We start from the raw sequence: 20,003 nt of genomic DNA, 5'->3' as shown, positions 1-20,003 counted from the left end.
AGATAGATACACACTCCTACCACAAGGTGTCGCCACATAGTTGTGACCTATGTTTAAATCCACATGTACGGTAAGGGACCCGAACAAGACCTCTTGATTAAACTTGGCTAACACTTTAGCACGGAGCACGAGTCAGTTCATTAATAGACTAACAAACAAAACATGGTACCAGGAGTGAATTATGAAGTAAAATAAAAACGCATGTAAGTGAGGAGTTGTGACAAGCGACATGGATTCGTTAAAGCCACCGGAGACGCTAAAACTTTCGGGAAATGTCGACAGCAACTGGCGGACCTTCAAGCAGCAGTTCGAGCTTTACATCACGGCCATGGGACTGGAAACTAAGCCGGATGCTAGGAAGGTAGCGCTACTGCTAACTATAGCAGGCCCAAAGGCAATAGAAGTGTACAATACTTTTGTGTATGAAGAGCAGGCTGATAAAGACAAACTGGATAAAGTGCTCCATAAATTTGATGCCCACTGCTCTCCCAGAAAGAACGAAACATACGAGAGATATGTATTCCGTTCACGTGTGCAGCAGCATGAGCCTTTTGATAGCTTTCTGACTGACCTGAAGCTAAAAGCACAGTCATGCAACTTTGCTACGCTGAGGGACTCCATGATACGGGACCAGATCGTTTTTGGCGTGGAGGATAAAAAGGTCAGAGAAAGGCTGCTAAGGGAAACGGAGCTGACATGTGAAGCAGCTATACAAATCTGCCATGCAAGCGAGCTGTCCCAAATGCACGTCAGGACTTTCAGCGAGATGGCGGGCACGGCTAACGTGAGTGATGGCGCAGCAGTTGGTGCGGTCTCCAGCCAAGGCAAATGGCGCGCACAGACGCGGCCTACACAGCGGTCAGAAGAAGGGACATTCAGCTGTAAGCGCTGCGGCTCGAAGCACAAACCACGACAGTGTCCGGCATTTGGTAAGCAATGCTCTAATTGCCAGGGCCAGAACCATTTTGCTAAGCAGTGCTTCTCAAAAGGAAATGAGAGGAAGAAAGGAAAGTCTGTAAACATAGTGGAAGACGATGATTTAAGTGAGACATTTTTTGTTGGCATGGTGAACTGTGAAACTGAGCAAAAAGAGGTTAATGCAATCAGAGAAGACAAATGGATAGCTCCACTGATGATTAACGGGACAATAATAACGATGAAACTGGATACTGGTGCAAAAGCAAACCTGATGAGCCTGTCTGACATCAAGGCAATGAAAGATAAGCCACAAATTAAAAAAAGAACACAGGCACTAAAAGATTATAATGGAAAGAAAATCAACAGTTTGGGTGTGTGCATATTAAAGGTAACCTCAAAAGGTAAAGTGCACCACCTACTTTTCTCTATTGTCGCTGATGGACTTGATTCACTGCTGAGTGATAAAGCATGTGAAGATTTGGAACTTGTCAAGAGAGTGTATTGCATCAACACAACTGTGAGTACACCAAATGACTCAATTGATGGTATAGTACAGAGTTATGCAGATGTGTTTAAGGGTTTTGGTGTGTTGCCCTTCACATACAAAATCCAGCTCAAAGAAAATGCACAGCCAGTTGTGCATGCTGCAAGAAGAGTTCCAGCGCCACTCCGAGATCGCTTAAAGAAAGAGCTCGACAGAATGACAATGCTCGGAGTGATAAAAAAAGTTGAGGAGCCAACAGACTGGGTTAACTCGATGGTCTGTGTAAAGAAGAAAAGTGGTGATTTAAGAGTGTGTATGGACCCAAAAGATCTTAATGAAAACATCAAGCGTGAACATTATCAGATACCCAAGCGTGAGGAAATCACAAGTGAAATGGCAGGTGCCAGCTTCTTCACAAAGCTTGATGCGTCTCAAGGCTTTTGGCAGCTGAAACTGGATGAAAGCAGCACCAAATATTGCACCTTTAATACACCATTCGGCAGATATTGCTTCCTCAGACTGCCCTTTGGGATCATCTCAGCATCCGAAATATTTCACAGAGCGATGGAGCACATCATTGAGGGGCTGGACGGTGTTAGAGCATATGTTGATGACATCATTGTGTGGGGCTCTACACTGCAAGAACACAATGAGAGGCTGAAAAAGGTGCTGGAGCGCATACACAAGTATGGACTCAAGCTTAACAAGAGCAAATGTGAGTTTGGAGTTCAAGAAGTTGTCTTTCTCGGAGACAAGCTCTCTGCACAAGGTGTACAAGCTGACCAAGAAAAGATCAGAGCCATACAGGATATGCCAAGGCCCACAGACAAGACAGGTGTACTTCGCATTATGGGGATGGTCAACTTCATAGGTAAATTTATTCCAAACCTATCTGCAAAGACATCTTGCATCCGTGAGCTCCTGCACAAAGAACATGAGTTTAAATGGACAGTCAAACATGAGCAAGAGTGGAAAACACTCAGACAGACACTCACAACTGCACCTGTATTGACATTCTTTGACCCAACAAAGAAGATTAAAGTTTCAACAGATGCTTCAAAGGATGGAATAGGTGCAGTGCTCCTACAAGTTGAAGGCGAGCATTGGAAACCAGTGGCCTATGCATCCAGGTCAATGACACAGACTGAGTGCAGATATGCTCAAATAGAAAAAGAATGTCTGGGACTGGTTTATGGCTTGGAGAAGTTCCACAGCTACGTTTATGGCCTACCTTCATTCACAGTAGAGACAGATCATCGTCCACTTGTATCCATCATTAAAAAGAATTTAAGTGAAATGACACCAAGGATACAGCGTCTCATGATGAAGATGCAGATATGACTTTGAGCTGATCTACACACCTGGAAAACACCTGATACTTGCTGACGCTCTTTCACGAGCACCTACAGTGGATCATGTGAGTACAACTGAAGAGGATGTGAGAAGTCATGTGAACATGGTTTCTGCTGCACTGCCTGTATCAGACACAAAGCCCAGACAGATAGCTGAAGAAACAGCAAAAGACACAGAGCTGCAGTGTGTCATTGCAAATATGCAAAATGGATGGCCTGTAGGTTCCTGTCCGCTCTTCTACCACATCAGAGGTGAACTGAGTGTCGTGGATGGACTATTACTGAAACAACACAGGATTGTCATTCCACGCGCATTGAGACAGGAAGTACTAAAAAAAAATACATGAAGGTCATCTGGGTATAGAAAAATGCAAAAGACGAGCGAGAGACAGTGTTTTCTGGCCTGGAGTAAATAAAGACATCGAGAGACTGATTGGTACGTGTGACACATGCCAGACACACAGAAACAAACAGACTAAAGAGCCCATGATAGTGACTGATGTGCCAACAGCACCATGGGATAAAGTTGGAATGGATTTGTTTCATCTCAAAGGTAAAGACTATTTAGTGGTCATTGACTATTACTCAAACTTTCCTGAAATGGCACTACTGTCAAACTCATCATCAACATGTGTCATAACACATTCAAAATCAATTTTTGCCAGACATGGCATACCTAACACAGTAGTGAGTGACAACGGACCGTGTTTCAACAGCAGAGAGTGGCAAGAATTTGCAGAACAGTATGACTTTAAGCATGTGACCTCAAGTCCTCATTATCCACAGTCAAATGGGAAAGCTGAAAAGGGAGTTCACATTCTCAAGCAACTTCTAAAGAAAGCTGATGAGAGTGGCTCAGACCCATACCTCGCTTTACTCAGCTACAGAGCCTCACCTCTGGAGTGTGGACTGTCACCTGCTGAACTTCTGATGAATCGTAAGTTGCGCACCACACTGCCAAGCTATTCAAAGCAAAAGAGACACCCAAAGCTGCAACACCAACTACAACAACAAAAGATGAAGCAGAAAACATGGTATGACAAAACAGCTAAGCAGCTTCCATTGCTATCAAGTAATGACACAGTCAGGATTGAGGGTCCTGATGGATGGAGAACTAAAGCCACTGTTCTTCAGGAAGTAGCACCGCGATCTTTCACTGTGAGGACAGAGGAAGGACAAATCTTCAGACGCAATCGTCGCAGTCTTATGAAAACAAAAGAGGCTGGTCAACAGCTCAGTGAATCCATCATTGAGTCTGAGTTCACACCTTCACCACAGACAGACTGTGATACTAACACTCCAAGTGAACATGTGGTCACTGGTCAGAAGATCTACAAGGGAAATCAGAAAACCAGATAGACTGAATCTGTATTCTGTATCTGTTTGCGTATACTGCTTAGAAAACCAAGGTGGTGCAGTGCAAGTGAAATGTTCTGTAATGCACGAGTCAACACGTTCCATGCTCTTTTGAGAGGTCTGATGTACAAATTCATCTGTCGATTGAATGTTTCTCATAACTCTGTCATTATGCTGCTTTCAAATCCGTGTCTCAGTGCTGTACGATACCAGTCACCTCTGTGGAAACATTGGTATGGCTGCCTTTTTTTAGTTTGTATTTGAGTGTTGTATGTTTTGTAATAATGGACCAAGAGTCTCTTTAAATAAAGATGATGATGATGATGTAGTTGAGAGACTGATTTAATGGATGTTAAAATGGTGTAAATGTTTAGACAATTTCCAAGTTTGTGCTAGTTAGCATTCTGAGTACATTTAGACCAGATGTTTATTTGTTATGGCATGGTAGAGAAATCAAAATGTTTGGTTAAAATTGATGTTGCACTATTTGTTTATATTACCTCAAAGAAAGGGGGATGTGTTGATTAGATAGATACACACTCCTACCACAAGGTGTCGCCACATAGTTGTGACCTATGTTTAAATCCACATGTACGGTAAGGGACCCGAACAAGACCTCTTGATTAAACTTGGCTAACACTTTAGCACGGAGCACGAGTCAGTTCATTAATAGACTAACAAACAAAACAGTTAGTATGGCGATTTCAGATAACAGACAGGAGCTAGAACCCACCTGCTTCTTTTAAATCAGCTGTGTGGGAACATTTCGGGTTCCCTGTGGACTACAATAACGATGAGGTGCGCGAGTGGTGGATCCGACGAGGACGGTGTGTCGGCGTTGTTCTACAGTGGTGCGGTATGTACGGTGGCTGGGAAGTGCAATGGACAATTACAAAGTGTGAAACACTTTAACAAAGCTTGAGACAAATTTACATTTTATAAAACAAAATTACATTAGCAAAAACACTTTTACCAAGGAAAACAATTTTAACATTAACGAAAACAAATTAACAAGATGCAAAACACTTTTACAAAGCTAAAAACTAATTTACATTTTATAAAACACTTCTACCAAGGACAAAACTATTTAACATTAACAAAAACAAATTAACAAAATGCGAAACACTTTAACATTTCCCGAAACACATTAACATTTGACGAAACACTTTTACAAACCAGAATCAAAGCGGAAAGGGAATGTCCATCATACCGGAAGTGACGTGACGTGTTGGCTCAAATTTTATTTGTTTTGGCGGAAAGACCATAGGTACGAGTGTGTTTACGTTCGGTAAACATGTTTTGTCCGTTTTGTAGAAACAACCTGGGACAAGTGACACCGTTTTGCTCATCTTGTGGACAATCTCTGGAGTGTTTAAAGGACACGGACCAGACAGAAGGACCAGATATCTTGCATCATTGCGGGAAATATTTTAATGAAGGTCACTCGTATGCTGTAATCGTGGACATATTGTCTACCTTTCACTGTGTAAAAATCAGTTTGCGGACTCTTAAAAGCAAACTGAATCAAGCCGGGTTTTACCGCAGAAAGGGTTATTCCTCTCAAATCGCTGTAATTAACGCCATCAGGTTGGAACTTCGTGGACCTGGACAATTGTTTGGATACCGAACAATGTGGCAGGTACTAAAACAAAAGTACAGTCTTCGAGTGAAGAGAGATGATGTTATGAATTTGCTCCGGGAGCTTAACCCTTGAGGCTGCGAGAGGAGATCTCGCAGAAGGTTTATAAGGAGAACCTACCACTCAATGGGACCGAACTATATGTGGCATGCTGACGGTTATGACAAACTTAAGCCATTCGGTGTGGCCCTTTCAGGATGCATAGATGGATTTTCACGTAAAGTAGTATGGCTTGAATGTGGTCCAACAAACAATAACCCAAGAGTTATCGCTCAATATTTCCTCGAATGTGTGCGAAACCTCGGTGTCATCCCCATGAGGCTGCGGACTGATTGTGGCACGGAGAACGGAATTATGGCTGCAATTCAGTGCACCCTACGTCACCATCACCATGACTACTACTCTGGAGCGTCCAGCCACATGTATGGCACATCCATGACTAATCAGCGTATTGAGTCCTGGTGGTCCATATTAAGAAAGGGAAGGTAAGTGTCTATCATGATTATCTATTACTTGCCAACACTGTCAGACAAACAACATTTGCTTAGCTAAAGTGTATCAGTTTTTATTATAATAGATATGATATATAGCCTGTAGTCTATGACCCAGACTATACAAGGCCTTTCTTTAGAACTTATTTTTGGCCGAAATAAAGTTAGAAACTGTGAACATCTAAGCGTGGGTTTTGGATTGAACAGCGGCCCCTGAGGGGACCTAGGCACTATAGGTTGTGAAGCAAATAAATGATTAAATAGACACTCAATGATTTGTTGTTGATTTTACTGGTAACCTTTTAATGTAATGTGTGGAATTGTTGTATAGCCTATTGCTTAATAATTCACTTGAAAATATTAATTTCTATAGGTCTCAGTTCTGGATGGAGCTATTTGCAGACCTCCGAGATGCTGGACACTTCAACGGGAGTCACGAGCATCAGTGCCTTCTGAGATTCTGCTTCGTTGATGTTATTCAGAAGGACTTGGATGAGTGTGTGAGACTGTGGAACAGTCACTGGATTCGCCCTTCCAGAACAGCATCATGTCCAGGAGGAGTGCCCAATGAACTGTACTACTTGCCACACAGGTATTACATTGGTGATGGATTGATACTTCTTTGTCTGTTTTTATCTTAAATGTAATACTATTGTCTTCTATTTAACATAGATTTGGCTCCAGGGACTGTGGATTTGAGATTGAACAGGCAGAATTGGATGCTGTTCCTGAGACAAGCCTGTCTATAGCTCCATGTGGGGACCAACACATGCAGGAGTACTTGGACTTTGCTATGGAGCGCAATGACCTGCAGAAGCCAGAGAACTGGGAGAGTGCATCAGAACTGTACATGAAGCTGAAAGAATATGCTCAGTTATAAAGTAATCGAAAAGGTATTCAGAAGTACAGTAGCACTGTTTCACCATTCCAAATCAGATTTCAGGGCTCAACAATGCTTGGTTTCATGGTTTGTCAGACTGCATTTACTCTCTTCCCTGTGATGTATCCAAAGGATTATGGTATTATCACAATATTTGTTTCAATGTCATTTATACGGCACCAAATCACAGCATAGTCATAAAATAAATATCTTAATCATTATAAAATATAACTGGAATAACAACAAACAACGCTCCAATTAGCAAGCACAAACAATGTTATGTTGTGTGTGTAATTGTGTGCAGAAAGAACATTTCTGTATAAGTCTTATTTCAACCATGTGGACTCACTGGAAACCTGAGAATGAATGACTGATTTACAACAAAGAAGCTATGGGTCGCAATGTGAAATTAGTAGAGCAAAGTTCAGAGTATTTATAAAGATTGTATAGGTATAGAACAATACTTTGATTTTGTCCCAAACTAAATGGACAACATGAGCTGTGAGAAAGAAAAAAAACACGCTCGCATCTAACAACGACTATATGAACAACCTTCATAGAGTCTTTACTCTATGAACAACCTTCATAGAGTCTGTACTCAATGGGTCATCCAGTCACATGACTTAAAAACAGCCAAATCCTGGAGAATTTTGCATTCCAAAGTCCATTTGGGACTTAAACACATTGTATGCATCAAGGAGTGGTAGTTTCAATGTGTTGGAACACGTGTTTGCCATTGGGAATGGAGAGTCATCAAGGAACTCTATTCCTGGCGATGGTTCAAATCCAGATGGGGGAAATGAAGTCAGCCCAGTCGCAAACATCAAAACATCCTCCAAAGACACAGCAGTCTGGCTTTCTGCAAAGAAAACATGTTCAGATACATTTTGGCAATGTGTTTCCTGAAATAGTTATAAAAACAGCGATTTACAAACCTTCACAATCGAGGAGATAGTCTGCCCAGTAGCCCAAAGTGTGGCTTTCCCTAAGCCTCCTGTTACTCCCTGGTGGACTGAGGTCAGGCTTGAAGAGTCGCTCAAGTTCCAGAGCAGTAAGTCGCTTTTCAGAGTGGCACAGGACCGGGGCCAGCAGAGTAGGGTGTTGCTGTAGTGCGTTTAAAAACTGAAGGGCTGAAAGACCCTCCTTGAATCTGAAGAGTGAGCAAAAAAAAATTCATCACAAAGTCACATTTAAATAACCAATTCCTAAAACAAGGGGGGGGTGGCATGAGCACTTAAAGATTGGCACAAGACAGGCAGGGAAACGAGAGACGGACATCCCATATCAGTTATACTACACAGGCACACATTTTGACACTGACTAATTGCTAACAGATAAACATAGAATAAACCAAAGAGGGGGACCATGAGGCATTTTAAACAAAAAATTCTTACATACATTTAAAAAAAATCACATGAATACAAATATGATCTTACCTGTCAATTACAGATGAGTTTCGGACAATAATGTACCACTGGAGGTAGTCTGACACAATTCCTTTCTTTCCTTCAACAGAAGCCACATGTCTCAGACAACCTGCTGTCTGTAACATTGTGCTGTGTCTCATGGTCATTTCTCGCAAGGCATCCACTGAGGCAGCATTCTCAATCTGAAGATTATAAAATGGACAAACAATCCAGTCAATAACTGCATGTACTGTATATTCTTGCCATTTTTGTTCCATTACAAGTTTTATATATTACCATTACTACTATCCTTGTGCAATATATACCTGGCTGCTAAATCCTCTACTACAGGATGTGTTTTTTGTAAATTGTGTTTGTGTATCTTTAATAGTTTTTAGTCATTCTTCTTAGGTAACATTAAGCTGTCTTTGGCTCTTTTCTGCTCCAGGAATGTAAATGTCCCCTCAGTGGGACTAAAAAGGGTATTCTGATTCTGATCACAAAACAAACAATGAAGCCAATTCGGTGTATGTGATAAAGGTAAAGTAAAGATGTCTCAAAACACTGCACGAACTACATAATAATCCACCCTACCACACTGTTGCTGTATGCAATTCTCACCTCTTGTAAAGCTTTCCCTACTTCTTCATCAGTTATTAAATCAACTGTTGCTTTGAATGAAGGCTGGCCTGCAAGATAATGTACAAGATCTTCTGACAGGAAATGTGGCCCTGGACCTCCATGCACAACTGACACCGCAATCATCTTTCCTGCCAAGTAGTATTCATCCTCCCTAACAGCTGTGAATAAATGTATTCATATTGCAAAATTAAAACATTATTTATTATATACTTTAATGTACTGTAATGACACTCAAAGTTTTGGAAAATTGTTCAAGCAACAAATCATGTCATGTGATATATATAGTTAATGATCATTAACAATTGTATTAGTACACTTCTAACCGTATGCATACCATTTGCATTGTAGACCAAGAAGCGGCGTCCGTCTGGTCCATCAAAAATGGGCCGGTCTTTCAGATTCTTCATCAGTAGAGATAACAACTCTCTCCTGGGACCACCTGAGTCAATTTCTTCTTCGAAAACACCAGCATCATCAGTGCATTTTACCAGCATGTCACAGTTTTCTGAATACGATGTACGCTTGAAACCTCTGACTGCTCCATCCCAAACATTAGCCCTTGAAATGTTGAACCGGCTGACTCTTCCATGATCAATAGGCTGTGACAGGTTAGCAATAATGGCAGGTAATGTAACATTCATCTCCTCCCTGTAAAGGACGAAAAGTGACCTTATTAGTGGATATTCCAGAGGGTGCAAAAACAGTTTAAAAAAATTATTTTTGTACCAGAAATATTGTACAGAGAATTTTTTTTTAATGCCACTGTAATAGCTGTCCGTTTACATTTCAGTGTCCAATAAACTCGTCATGTTGACTGCAACCAGCTCCTCGTCCTCTTCTTCAACACATGGTGCATACAGGTCTGTGTATGTACTGTTAGGAAATGATAATTCCCATGTCAAAACATCTTACAAACAAAAATGTCTTTCTCGTGTAAGTGAGTCACTAACATTTGTACTTACCTGTAGCAAGTAGTCTTGTCTGTATTTGTTTTGGGTGGACCCATATCCTCAGTATCAGATATTACTATCTGAAATACAAATACAAATGTCTGTAACAAAACAACACTGAACGTTAGAAACATCAGGCTTCCACAATCTGCCTCAATACCTGTCCAGGCTGAGTTGTGGATGAATGTCCAAGTGCCTTCCTGAAACATGATAACATTATTAACTTCATTATACAGGGTATAGTTAAGTTTTAAGTAACATTTAGAGGTAGGGGGAACCATAAGATTTATAAATAACAGATTCTTTTTGTTTGAAATTAGATGACATGTATAGTATTTTTGTATCCATGTTCACCAGAGAAAATGCTGTGGCCTATTCGTATCATCCACTTAAAGATAAATTACTTATTTTGTAAAAATAAGTACAAACTTACCCTTCATTTTCAGGTTTGTGTTTTGGAGTACTTTTGTTTCGTGGTTCAAATTCAAATACCTGAGAGTAAAAGTGTACAATTATCAACAGCTTCCATTATTATTCCCTTACCACATATGTCTATCAACAGTGAAACGTTGTCAGTGTTTCTGATAGTAATTGTATCTGCCAAGTTGGTTCTTCTAAAATATTGACCAGAATATAGATTTCCTGCTTAAAATCAAATGTATATCAAATAAATAAATGAACATTAAAATAAAATCATTTACGCACCACAGTGTCAGCCTGATTGAATTCAGCTGTGCTCCTAGATGTGATGACAATATCCGAATCAGAGTCTGAGGTATCATCCCCTGTAGTAAAAGCAAAACGTTCAACACATTATTATGTATGCTGCAGTAGAGGATGTTAACATGTAAAAATATTGAATAATAACATCCACAAACCTCCTCTAAAATGTTTCTCAAGGCAAATTAAAAGGGTGATCCTGGCATATGCCTTTCCTAAGTCCTTTTTATATTCTGCCAATGTGAATGGCTTTTCTGAACCAGGCACATTGACAACCTCTGAGCAGTCTGGATACAAAAGGACGTACGGTCCTTCATCCATGTCCTTGTTAAAGGCTTTCATTTTCTGGACAGCGCGTTCCAGTATAGCAGGTGCTGCTACCTCCGGGTCTGTAAACAACGGGAGTGTTTTCCCTCTCCGAGGCTTTAAATCAACTCCTTGTAGCGACATCATTCCTATGTTTATCTAGTAAAATAGCAGAGAGATATAAGTAATGACACACACAGAGACACTGAGATGTGTATGAAACGGATAATGCAGCTTACCTGGACTCGTCTCTTTTCTTGTTTAAGTCTTCCTTTCCCACAGTTAAAAGACTGTTTCTCTTTTGACTTTGAGTTTTTGAGTTCTGTACTTCTGTCCTTAGACCCTCACATCGTACAAGGAAAAACTTCCAAAGAAAATCCAGTTTAAAGGGAAAAATGGGAGAAACCTCAGGGAGAGCAACAGAGGAGGGATCCCTCTCCCAGGACGGACAGACGTGCAATAGATGCCGTGTGTAAATTGAAAAGATAATACATTTGCAACATAGGTAGTCCAAATGTTTGGAAATGCATGTGTGTATAATAGGAAGATGAATCCATGAGGATATCCATCCAGGACCTATGATCCAGGACCACAGCCACGACTCAAGATCCAGCGCTCGTGATCCAGGACACAGGACCGCAGGATCATCCATGACTCCGGATCCCAGCGTATATAGACACCAAAAAGAAAGACATTTGGGGAAGCTGGGTTAATCGGAACATGAGTGTACACGGGTATAGACAGAGAGAAGGAAGAAGTAAGATGTCCCCCGACAAACTAAGCCTATATCAGCAAAACTAGGGGCTGAATCTAATCAGCCCTAACTATAAGCTTTATCAAAAAGGAAGGTCTTAAGCGCACTCTTAAAAACGGATAGGGTGTCTGCCGCCCGAACACAAACTGGAAGCTGATTCCACAAATGTGGAGCTTGATAAGAAAAGGCTCTGGCTCCCATTGTACTTTTAAAGATTCTAGGAACAACCAACAACCCTGCATTCTTGGAACGCAATGCCCTAGTAGGACAGTAGGGTATAATGAGTTCTTTAAGGTAAGATGGCGCCTGCCCATTAAGGGCTTTGTAGGCGAGAAGAAGAATTTTAAATTCTATCCTGTGTTCTATAGGGAGCCAGTGTAAGGCAGCCAGAACAGGAGTAATGTGGTCCCTTTTCCTAACTCTGGTTAGTACACGAGCCGCAGCATTTTGAATCAGCTGAAGCGACTTGATTGACTTCTTGGTACTCCCTGATAATAAAGAGTTACAATAATCCAGCCTAGAAGTAACAAATGCATGGACTAGTTTCTCTGCATCGTTTTGAGGCAAGATATGCCTGATTTTTGCAATGTTACGTAGATGGAAGTAGGCGGTCCTTGAAATTGATTTTATGTGGGCGTTAAAGGATAAATCCTGATCAAATATAACACCAAGATTCCTTACAGTCTCACTGGAGGCCAAATTAATGCCATCCATAGTTAGTATGTCTTTAGATAATTTGTTTCGTAGATTCTTCGGGCCAAGTACAATAACTTCAGTTTTGGTCGTGTTTAACATCAAAAAGTTTAAGGTCATCCACGTTTTTAAGTCCTTAAGGCAGTCTTGAATTTTATTTAGATGATTAATTTCATCAGGCTTGATTGATAAATATAGTTGAGTATCATCCGCATAACAATGAAAGTTTACAGAATGATTCCTTATAATATTGCCTAATGGAAGCATATATAATGTGAACAAAATAGGTCCGAGCACTGAGCCCTGTGGCACTCCATGGCTAACTTTGGTTTGCGTGGAAGATTCATCGTTAACACGTACAAACTGAGAGCGTTCAGATAGATAGGACCTAAACCAGCCTAAAGCAGTTCCCTGTATGCCAACCAAGTGCTCTAGTCTTTGCAATAGGATATCATGGTCGATAGTATCAAATGCAGCACTGAGATCGAGCAAAACAAGAATAGAGACAAGTCCCTTGTCTGAGGCTATTAGAATATCATTTGTGACTTTAACCAGAGCTGTCTCTGTGCTATGATGTGTTCTAAAGCCAGACTGAAAATCTTCAAATAAATCATTGTTTTTTAAGTAATCACACAACTGTTTTGCGACCGCTTTCTCAAGAATTTTTGAGAGGAACGGAAGATTAGAAATAGGTCTAAAGTTGGCTAAAACCTCTGGATCGAGGTTGTGCTTTTTAAGAAGCGGTTTTATCACTGCTACTTTGAATGATTGTGGAACATAGCCTGATAATAAAGACATATTCATAATATTTAATAAAGAAGTGCTAATTAATGGAAAAACTTCCTTCAACAGCTTAGTTGGAATTGGGTCTAACATACACGTTGATGGTTTAGAAGAGAGAATCATTGAATGTAATTGTTCAAGGTTAATGGCTGAAAAGCATTCTAGTTTACTATCTAGTGTAATATTAGAACTTACGATTCCGGGAGCTGTTGATAACACTATACTGGTCGAAGGCAAGAGGTCATTAATTTTGTTTCTAAGAGTAACAATTTTATCGTTAAAAAAGCACATAAAATCATTACTACTGAGTGCTAAGGGAATAGAAGGCTCAATGGAGCTGTGGCTCTCTGTCAGCCTGGCTACAGTGCTGAAAAGAAATCTTGCATTATTCTTATTCTCATCTATTAATGAAGAGTAGTAGGCTGCTCTCGCTTTACGCAGTGCTTTCTTATATTCATTGAGAGTAATATGCCAAATTAAACGAGATTCTTCAAGTTTAGTGGAACGCCATATCCTTTCAAGTTGTCTAGACTTTTGCTTTATTTTGCGGGTTTCGGCATTATGCCATGGAGCTAATCTATGTTGTTTTATTTTCTTCTTTTTCAAAGGGGCAACATAATCTAATTTTATTCGCAGCGCATCTATAGCACTATCAACAACATGATCAATTTGGGGTGGTGTACATTTTGTATAAGTTTCCTCCCCTACATGCAGACATGCTATCGAGTTAAGTATTGGTTGAATCTCTTCCTTAAATGTGGCTATAGCACTAACAGATAGGTTTCTGCTGCAAGAGCTTTTGACTAATGCTTTGTAGTCTAGTAACAGTACTTCAAAAGTTACTAAGAAATGGTCGGATAAAGCAGGATTATGCGGTTCGACTAATAGTTGCTCAATTTCAATACCATAAGTCAGAACAAGGTCGAGAGTGTGATTATAACAGTGGGTTGGTTTATTTACACTCTGACAGAAACCAACAGAATCTAATATAGAGTTAAATGCAACAGGTTCCTCCTAAAGCCGTGAAACCAAAATAAATAACGGAAGCTTTTGGCATATGTTTTTCAACGACTTTGCGCTCTTGAAACACTTTCTTATTATTTATGATGTAAGACATTCTTTTTAGTTTTACAGCTTGATGAAACCTTTTTGTTTGACATCAGCCATTATAGATAATATGGCCATCTGAGTGTGTGTGGTACTGTTTATGGTTTGTTTTTAACTGTTTAATACAGTTAATTATTCAAAATGTCAGAGTTCCTTATTTTGAGACTGAAACTTGCCCTACTGTTCAAAAATAAATAACAACAAACCTGGAATTATGCATTTGGGACTTTTTTTTGCTTTTTCTTGTTGTACCGAACCGTGACCTCCAAACCAAGGTACGAACCGAACCGTGACTTCTGTGAACCGTTACACCCCTAGTAGTAATAGATGTATTTATTTTTCTTCTCAAGAGAGTACCAGAATGTGTATTTTATGTTAGTATTTCAAAAAATCTCCTGGGGGAGAATCCCCCCAGACCCCCCTGCAGGGGTTGGGTTTTCAGCATGTCAACTCTTTAACCTGTGGGTAAATTGCAGGATTGGCTCCAGGTCGCCCTTTTTATTTACTACAAGACAAATGTGCCTTTTTATTTCATACAGACATTGAGACAGGGGAATAATCTAAACCTCACAGGTGGCGTTTCACTGTCAATGTATGTAATTACATTGCAAATACTGACTTCACCCCACCACTGTATGGGTTAGCCCTACCATAGATTACCCAACAAAAATACTCTCTGGCAACTGCCGACCCGTATTGCGCAAGCGCAGATCTAAGATCCACTAGAAATGATAAAAAAGTAAAAGTCTGCTGCTTATTGTTCTACTAGGCCAAAATAGAGTGTGTTAATTAATATGTTTGGCAGTTTGGAGTAAGTCTGTAGATTTGTTTGTGTGTGTGTTTCATGTATAGGCCTCTCACGATAAGTAATTTTGTTGGATACATTTTCCAGGAAAATATTGCGATAAACAATAATATTGTCGGCACCGTTGTATGACCATTTTAGACCCCTGACATAATGATAATATATAATAATAATTGAAGTACATCCTTTCGAACTGCTAGTCACATCCTCATGTAAATGGAAATTTATCGAGTTCATTTTTATTTATCGTACGATAAGTCAATTAATTGCTTATCGCGACAGGCACACAATAAAACAGTGGAAACAAACAAGTGTTTGACTTTCATTAGTGAATGAAACTTTGTGCCCTTTATAGTCTGTGTCCAATTTTGTGTATTTGTATATATTAGGGGTGTAACGGTTCACAAACATTTCGGTTCGGTACGTACCTCGGTTTTTTGGTCACGGTTCGGTACGTTTTCGGTACAGCAGAATTTTTTTTCACAAAACAAAACATATATATATATATTTTTTTATCATTATTAAACTGTGAATAATGTATTCACTCAAATAAATACAAAATATAATAAAATAAACATTAAGGTGCAGCATTTTGATGAACTGAAATAATCTGTATTTGAACTTTACTATACAAGTACTCACAAAACAAACTATTAGTTTTGGGTTTTTAATTATTATTAAACTGTGAATATTCACTCAAATAAATACAAAATATAATCAAATGAACATTAAGGTGCAGCATTTCGATGAACTGAAATTATCTGTATTTGAACTGTACTGTATTAGTACCTAAGCAGCCAGTTTGACATTAGGACTTGCTTGTCATTGTATTTTCATGTTGTTTAAAGAAAAATAAACTTGTCCACATTGCTTGCCGAAAGGGCAGATCTGCTGGCACTAGCAATGTATCCTGCTGTGGAGAACACCCTCTCGCTAGGGACAGAGGTAGCAGATACAGCCAGGTAGCGCTTTGCTAACATGGCAACATAGGATATTTGGCGTTTGTAATAGCTTTGGCTCAGTCTGAAGTTTTTGCGAGTGGTGGAGGCTCAAATGCTAGCGGGAGTTGGGTTTGCACTTCAGTCTTTTGGTACCGGTGATATTCACGTTCGGGTGATGCCTTTTCAAGAGTGTGCAAGTTTGATGTATTGCCAGCCGCGTAACCAATTTTAGTTGAACAATGCCGACAAACAGCTTTGGTTTGGTCCACCTGTCTTTGTCCGTCATCCTTGTACGTAACTGCGAAACCAAAATGTTCCCAAACCGGAGACTTCAATGATGCTGGAGGATTTTCGAGCTCAACTTTATCTGCGTTCGCCATTTCGACAGTTCCTCAAATTACTGACTAAATTTGAACGCATCCCTCTGACCAGCTCTCATAGCATGCCCTCTCATCCAATGGAATGACTTGCTCGCTCTATGACGCGATGAGCCCAATGTGAGGAAATGACTCTGAATGCTGCGACGCAGCACCTGAGATTACTTCCAAGAAGTTGTTCACGTTCTCAATTGTTTACGTTTAACGTTATATTCGTTCGGTACACTTCGGTACACACGTGTACCGAACCGAAGGGCCCGTACCGAATAATTTCGGTACGGGTACGTGTACCGTTACACCCCTAGTATATATTGTATATATATCCTATATCCTATATATATGCTAAGGTCCCGCTGCTGACACGATAGCAGTCATTTAGTGCGCATATGTGTAATTAAACCCATGATATCAAAATCTCACTCCAGCCAGGTACCCAAAGTTGGCAACCCTGGTAAGGGGGATTTCTATGCCAAACTGTCTGACATCAAGAAGCATATTGAAACCCAAAAACATACTCAAAAGGCAAAGACATTTCTGATCTACTGTCGTCTGGATTTAACTCCGGTGGTTTCAAGTTTTGATCCTTGAAGGGTTGGGAACGTTTTTTGTACTCCCCTCTACCATGCTCTCTCCTACAGCCGCCATTACATGATATGCAAATTAGGCGATGACGTCATTTAGCGACTTCTGGCGACTTTTCGGACAGCTAATAGCTACTTTCCTTACTATGGAGTTGGCAACACTGTCGGGAACCTATGGCTCGCGAGCCATATATGGCTCTTCCGGTGACGGCATATGGCTCCCAGACAATTTTGGAACTGATTTTAAAATACTTGTGATATTTCTTAATAATACTGTGCCATTTTAAAGTAAACAGAAATTAGTTTTGAAGATAAATTTCACAGGTCACGGGTCACCCGTGGGTCGGGTCGGGAACCAATGGCTTGCGAGCATGTCCGTGTCATTGTAAAGGTGAAGAAATCAAGTTTATCCGCTTCATCCCTTGTAACGGAAAAGATGGCGAAAAGAAAAAAAGACGATGATTACCGTGCATTCCAGGCTGCGTGGACGGAGGAATTTGCATTTGTGGAGAGAGCAGGATCTGCGGTATGTCTAATATGCAATGATAAAATTGCATCGATGAAACGGTCAAATATAAAGCGGCACTTCGATACGCACCATGCTTCATTTGCATCGAAATATCCAGCGGGGGACAGCAGGAAAAGGGCATGCGAGGAGCTACAGCGGAGAGTGCAGACGAGTCAGCAGCAACTACGTGTGTGGACCAAGCAAGGTGATGGGAATTCCGCTAGCTTTGGCAATAGTAAGGAATGGAAATCCATTCACAGATGGCGAGTATGCCAAAACATGCATGCTTGATGTGGCCAATGAACTGTTTGATGACTTCCCAAATAAAGACAAGATAATCAAACGAATAAAAGACCCCTGTCAGCAAGAACTGAGCACGATCGTAGCATCATGATGGCAAATCAAGTCGAGGAAACACAAATTAAGGACATAAATGCCGGGACATACTTTTCTCTCGCGTTAGATGAGTCAACAGACGTTAGCCATATATCTCAGTGCAGTATAATTGCCAGGTATGCTGCAGGTGACACACTGCGTGAGGAAAGCTTGGCTGTTTTTCCAATGAAAGGGACAACAAGAGGAGAGGATTTATTCACGTCTTTTATGGAGTTTGCTAAAGAAAAAAAACTACCGATGGACAAACTTATTTCTGTCTGTACTGATGGTGCACCCTGTATGTTGGGGAAGAACAAAGGATTTGTAGCGCTTCTCCGTGAACATGAAAAGAAAACCATCCTAAGTTTTCATTGCATCCTGCACCAGGAGGCGCTTTGCGCTCAGACGTGTGGCCAGGAGCTTGGTGAGGTGATGTCGCTGGTCATTCAAGTGGTCAACTTTATTGTTGCCCGAGCTTTAAATGATCGCCAGTTTAAAGCTCTGTTAGAAGAAGTTGGGAATCATTATCCCGGTCTGCTTTTACACAGCAACGTGCGTTGGTTGTCAAGGGAGAAGGTGCTCAGCCGTTTTGCAGCTTGCCTAAGTGAAATCCGGACTTTTCTTGAAATGAAAGGCGTCAAGCATCCTGAGCTAGACAACACTGACTGGCTCCTGCAGTTTCACTATCTCGTGGACATAACTGGCCATCTGAACCAACTCAATGTGAAAATGCAAGGTATTGGAAATACAATCTCATCCCTTCAACAAGCAGTGTTTGCATTTGAAAGCAAGCTGGAAGTCTTTCTCAGGGACATTAAAACAGGTCGTCTTCTGCACTTTGAAAGACTGCAACAATTTAGAGATGCATGCTTAGCAAGTGACTCCACTCAACATCTGGATCTCCTGCAGCTAGCTGGCTTTACGTCCAATCTCCTGCAGTCATTCAAAGCACGTTTTGGAGAATTTCGTGCGCGCACTGGTCTTTTCAAGTTCATCACTCATCCACATGAGTGATGGACAAAATCGACCTGACATGCATCCCCGGGGTCTCTATCGGAGACTTTGAGCTTGAAGTTGCTGACCTGAAGGCATCAGACATGTGGATGAGTAAGTTCAAGTCACTTAATGGAGAGTTGGAAAGTCTTACGCGACAGCGAGCAGAGCTGGCGAGGGAACACAAGTGGACAGAAATGAAAAATCTTCAACCTGAAGACCAGCTGATTCTTAAAACTTGGAACGAGCTTCCTGTGACATACCACACAATGCAGCGTGTGAGTATTGCCGTATTGACCATGTTTGGCTCTACATATGCATGTGAGCAGTCATTCTCGCATATGAGGAACATTAAGACCAACCTACGCTCACGTTTAACTGATGGAAGCCTCAACGCCTGCATGAAGCTCAACCTCACCACGTATGAACCAGACTACAAGGCCATCAGCAAAACCATGCAGCACCAGAAGTCACATTAAAAGTAAGACATATTTAATTTATTATACGTTAAAAATATTATATGGCTCTCAATGAAATATATTTAGAAATATTTGGCTTTTATGGCTCTCCCAGTCAAAAAGGTTCCTGACCCCTGCGAATCGAATGCGTGTGAACGGAAGACGTATGCGTTTTACTGTATGTGTCCTCGTGGGGCCAGGTTCTAAGCCGAACTATATCCGGTCACAGAGATCTGCTATTTTAAAGTAAGGTCAACACATATCGACCCTAAATATAGTCTATATTAAGAACGAGAAAAGTCTTTAACATATATATCGTTTTTTGTAAACATATGACAAATGTGTGAGGGTGATGACGTCAGAGCATCGTCCTATGTGCCGGGCTTAGCCCCAGACAGCCCCAGCCCAATTTAACCCCTGGGTATTTGTAAGGGAGCTCCTATGGCATTACCCTGCTGAAGCTCACCAAAGTTTAATATATTTC

At 40.7% G+C, this 20,003-nt stretch overlaps 1 protein-coding gene across 1 annotated transcript; it reads right to left on the bottom strand.

Annotated features, from left to right (window-relative positions):
• Positions 1 to 8,047: 8,047 nt before the first annotated feature.
• On the bottom strand, positions 8,048 to 17,099 carry LOC117458018 (G2/M phase-specific E3 ubiquitin-protein ligase-like). Its single transcript, XM_071205354.1, has 9 exons — positions 17,025 to 17,099; positions 11,384 to 11,479; positions 10,997 to 11,303; positions 10,824 to 10,903; positions 10,552 to 10,610; positions 9,503 to 9,816; positions 9,148 to 9,326; positions 8,557 to 8,729; positions 8,048 to 8,270 (listed from the first exon to the last, which is right to left on the bottom strand). The coding sequence occupies exons 1-9, from the start codon at positions 17,097 to 17,099 to the stop codon at positions 8,048 to 8,050; spliced, it is 1,506 nt and encodes a 501-aa protein (XP_071061455.1).
• Positions 17,100 to 20,003: the final 2,904 nt, after the last annotated feature.

The sequence above is a fragment of the Pseudochaenichthys georgianus genome, chromosome 14, assembly GCF_902827115.2.
Source record: "Pseudochaenichthys georgianus chromosome 14, fPseGeo1.2, whole genome shotgun sequence".
In the NCBI taxonomy this organism is placed as follows: domain Eukaryota; kingdom Metazoa; phylum Chordata; class Actinopteri; order Perciformes; family Channichthyidae; genus Pseudochaenichthys; species Pseudochaenichthys georgianus.
This window is presented reverse-complemented; position numbering and strand designations above follow the sequence as displayed.

Bases quoted from the DNA above. Each gene is read 5' to 3' on its own strand.
- LOC117458018 (XM_071205354.1), bottom strand. From the start codon at position 17,099: ATGCTTCTTGATGTCAGACAGTTTGGCATAGAAATCCCCCTTACCAGG. The intron at 9,817-10,551 runs GTAAGTTTGTAC...CGTCCTTTACAG, and splicing joins CACAAACCTGAAAATGAAGG to GGAGGAGATGAATGTTACAT. The intron at 8,730-9,147 runs GTGAGAATTGCA...TATAATCTTCAG, and splicing joins TAGGGAAAGCTTTACAAGAG to ATTGAGAATGCTGCCTCAGT.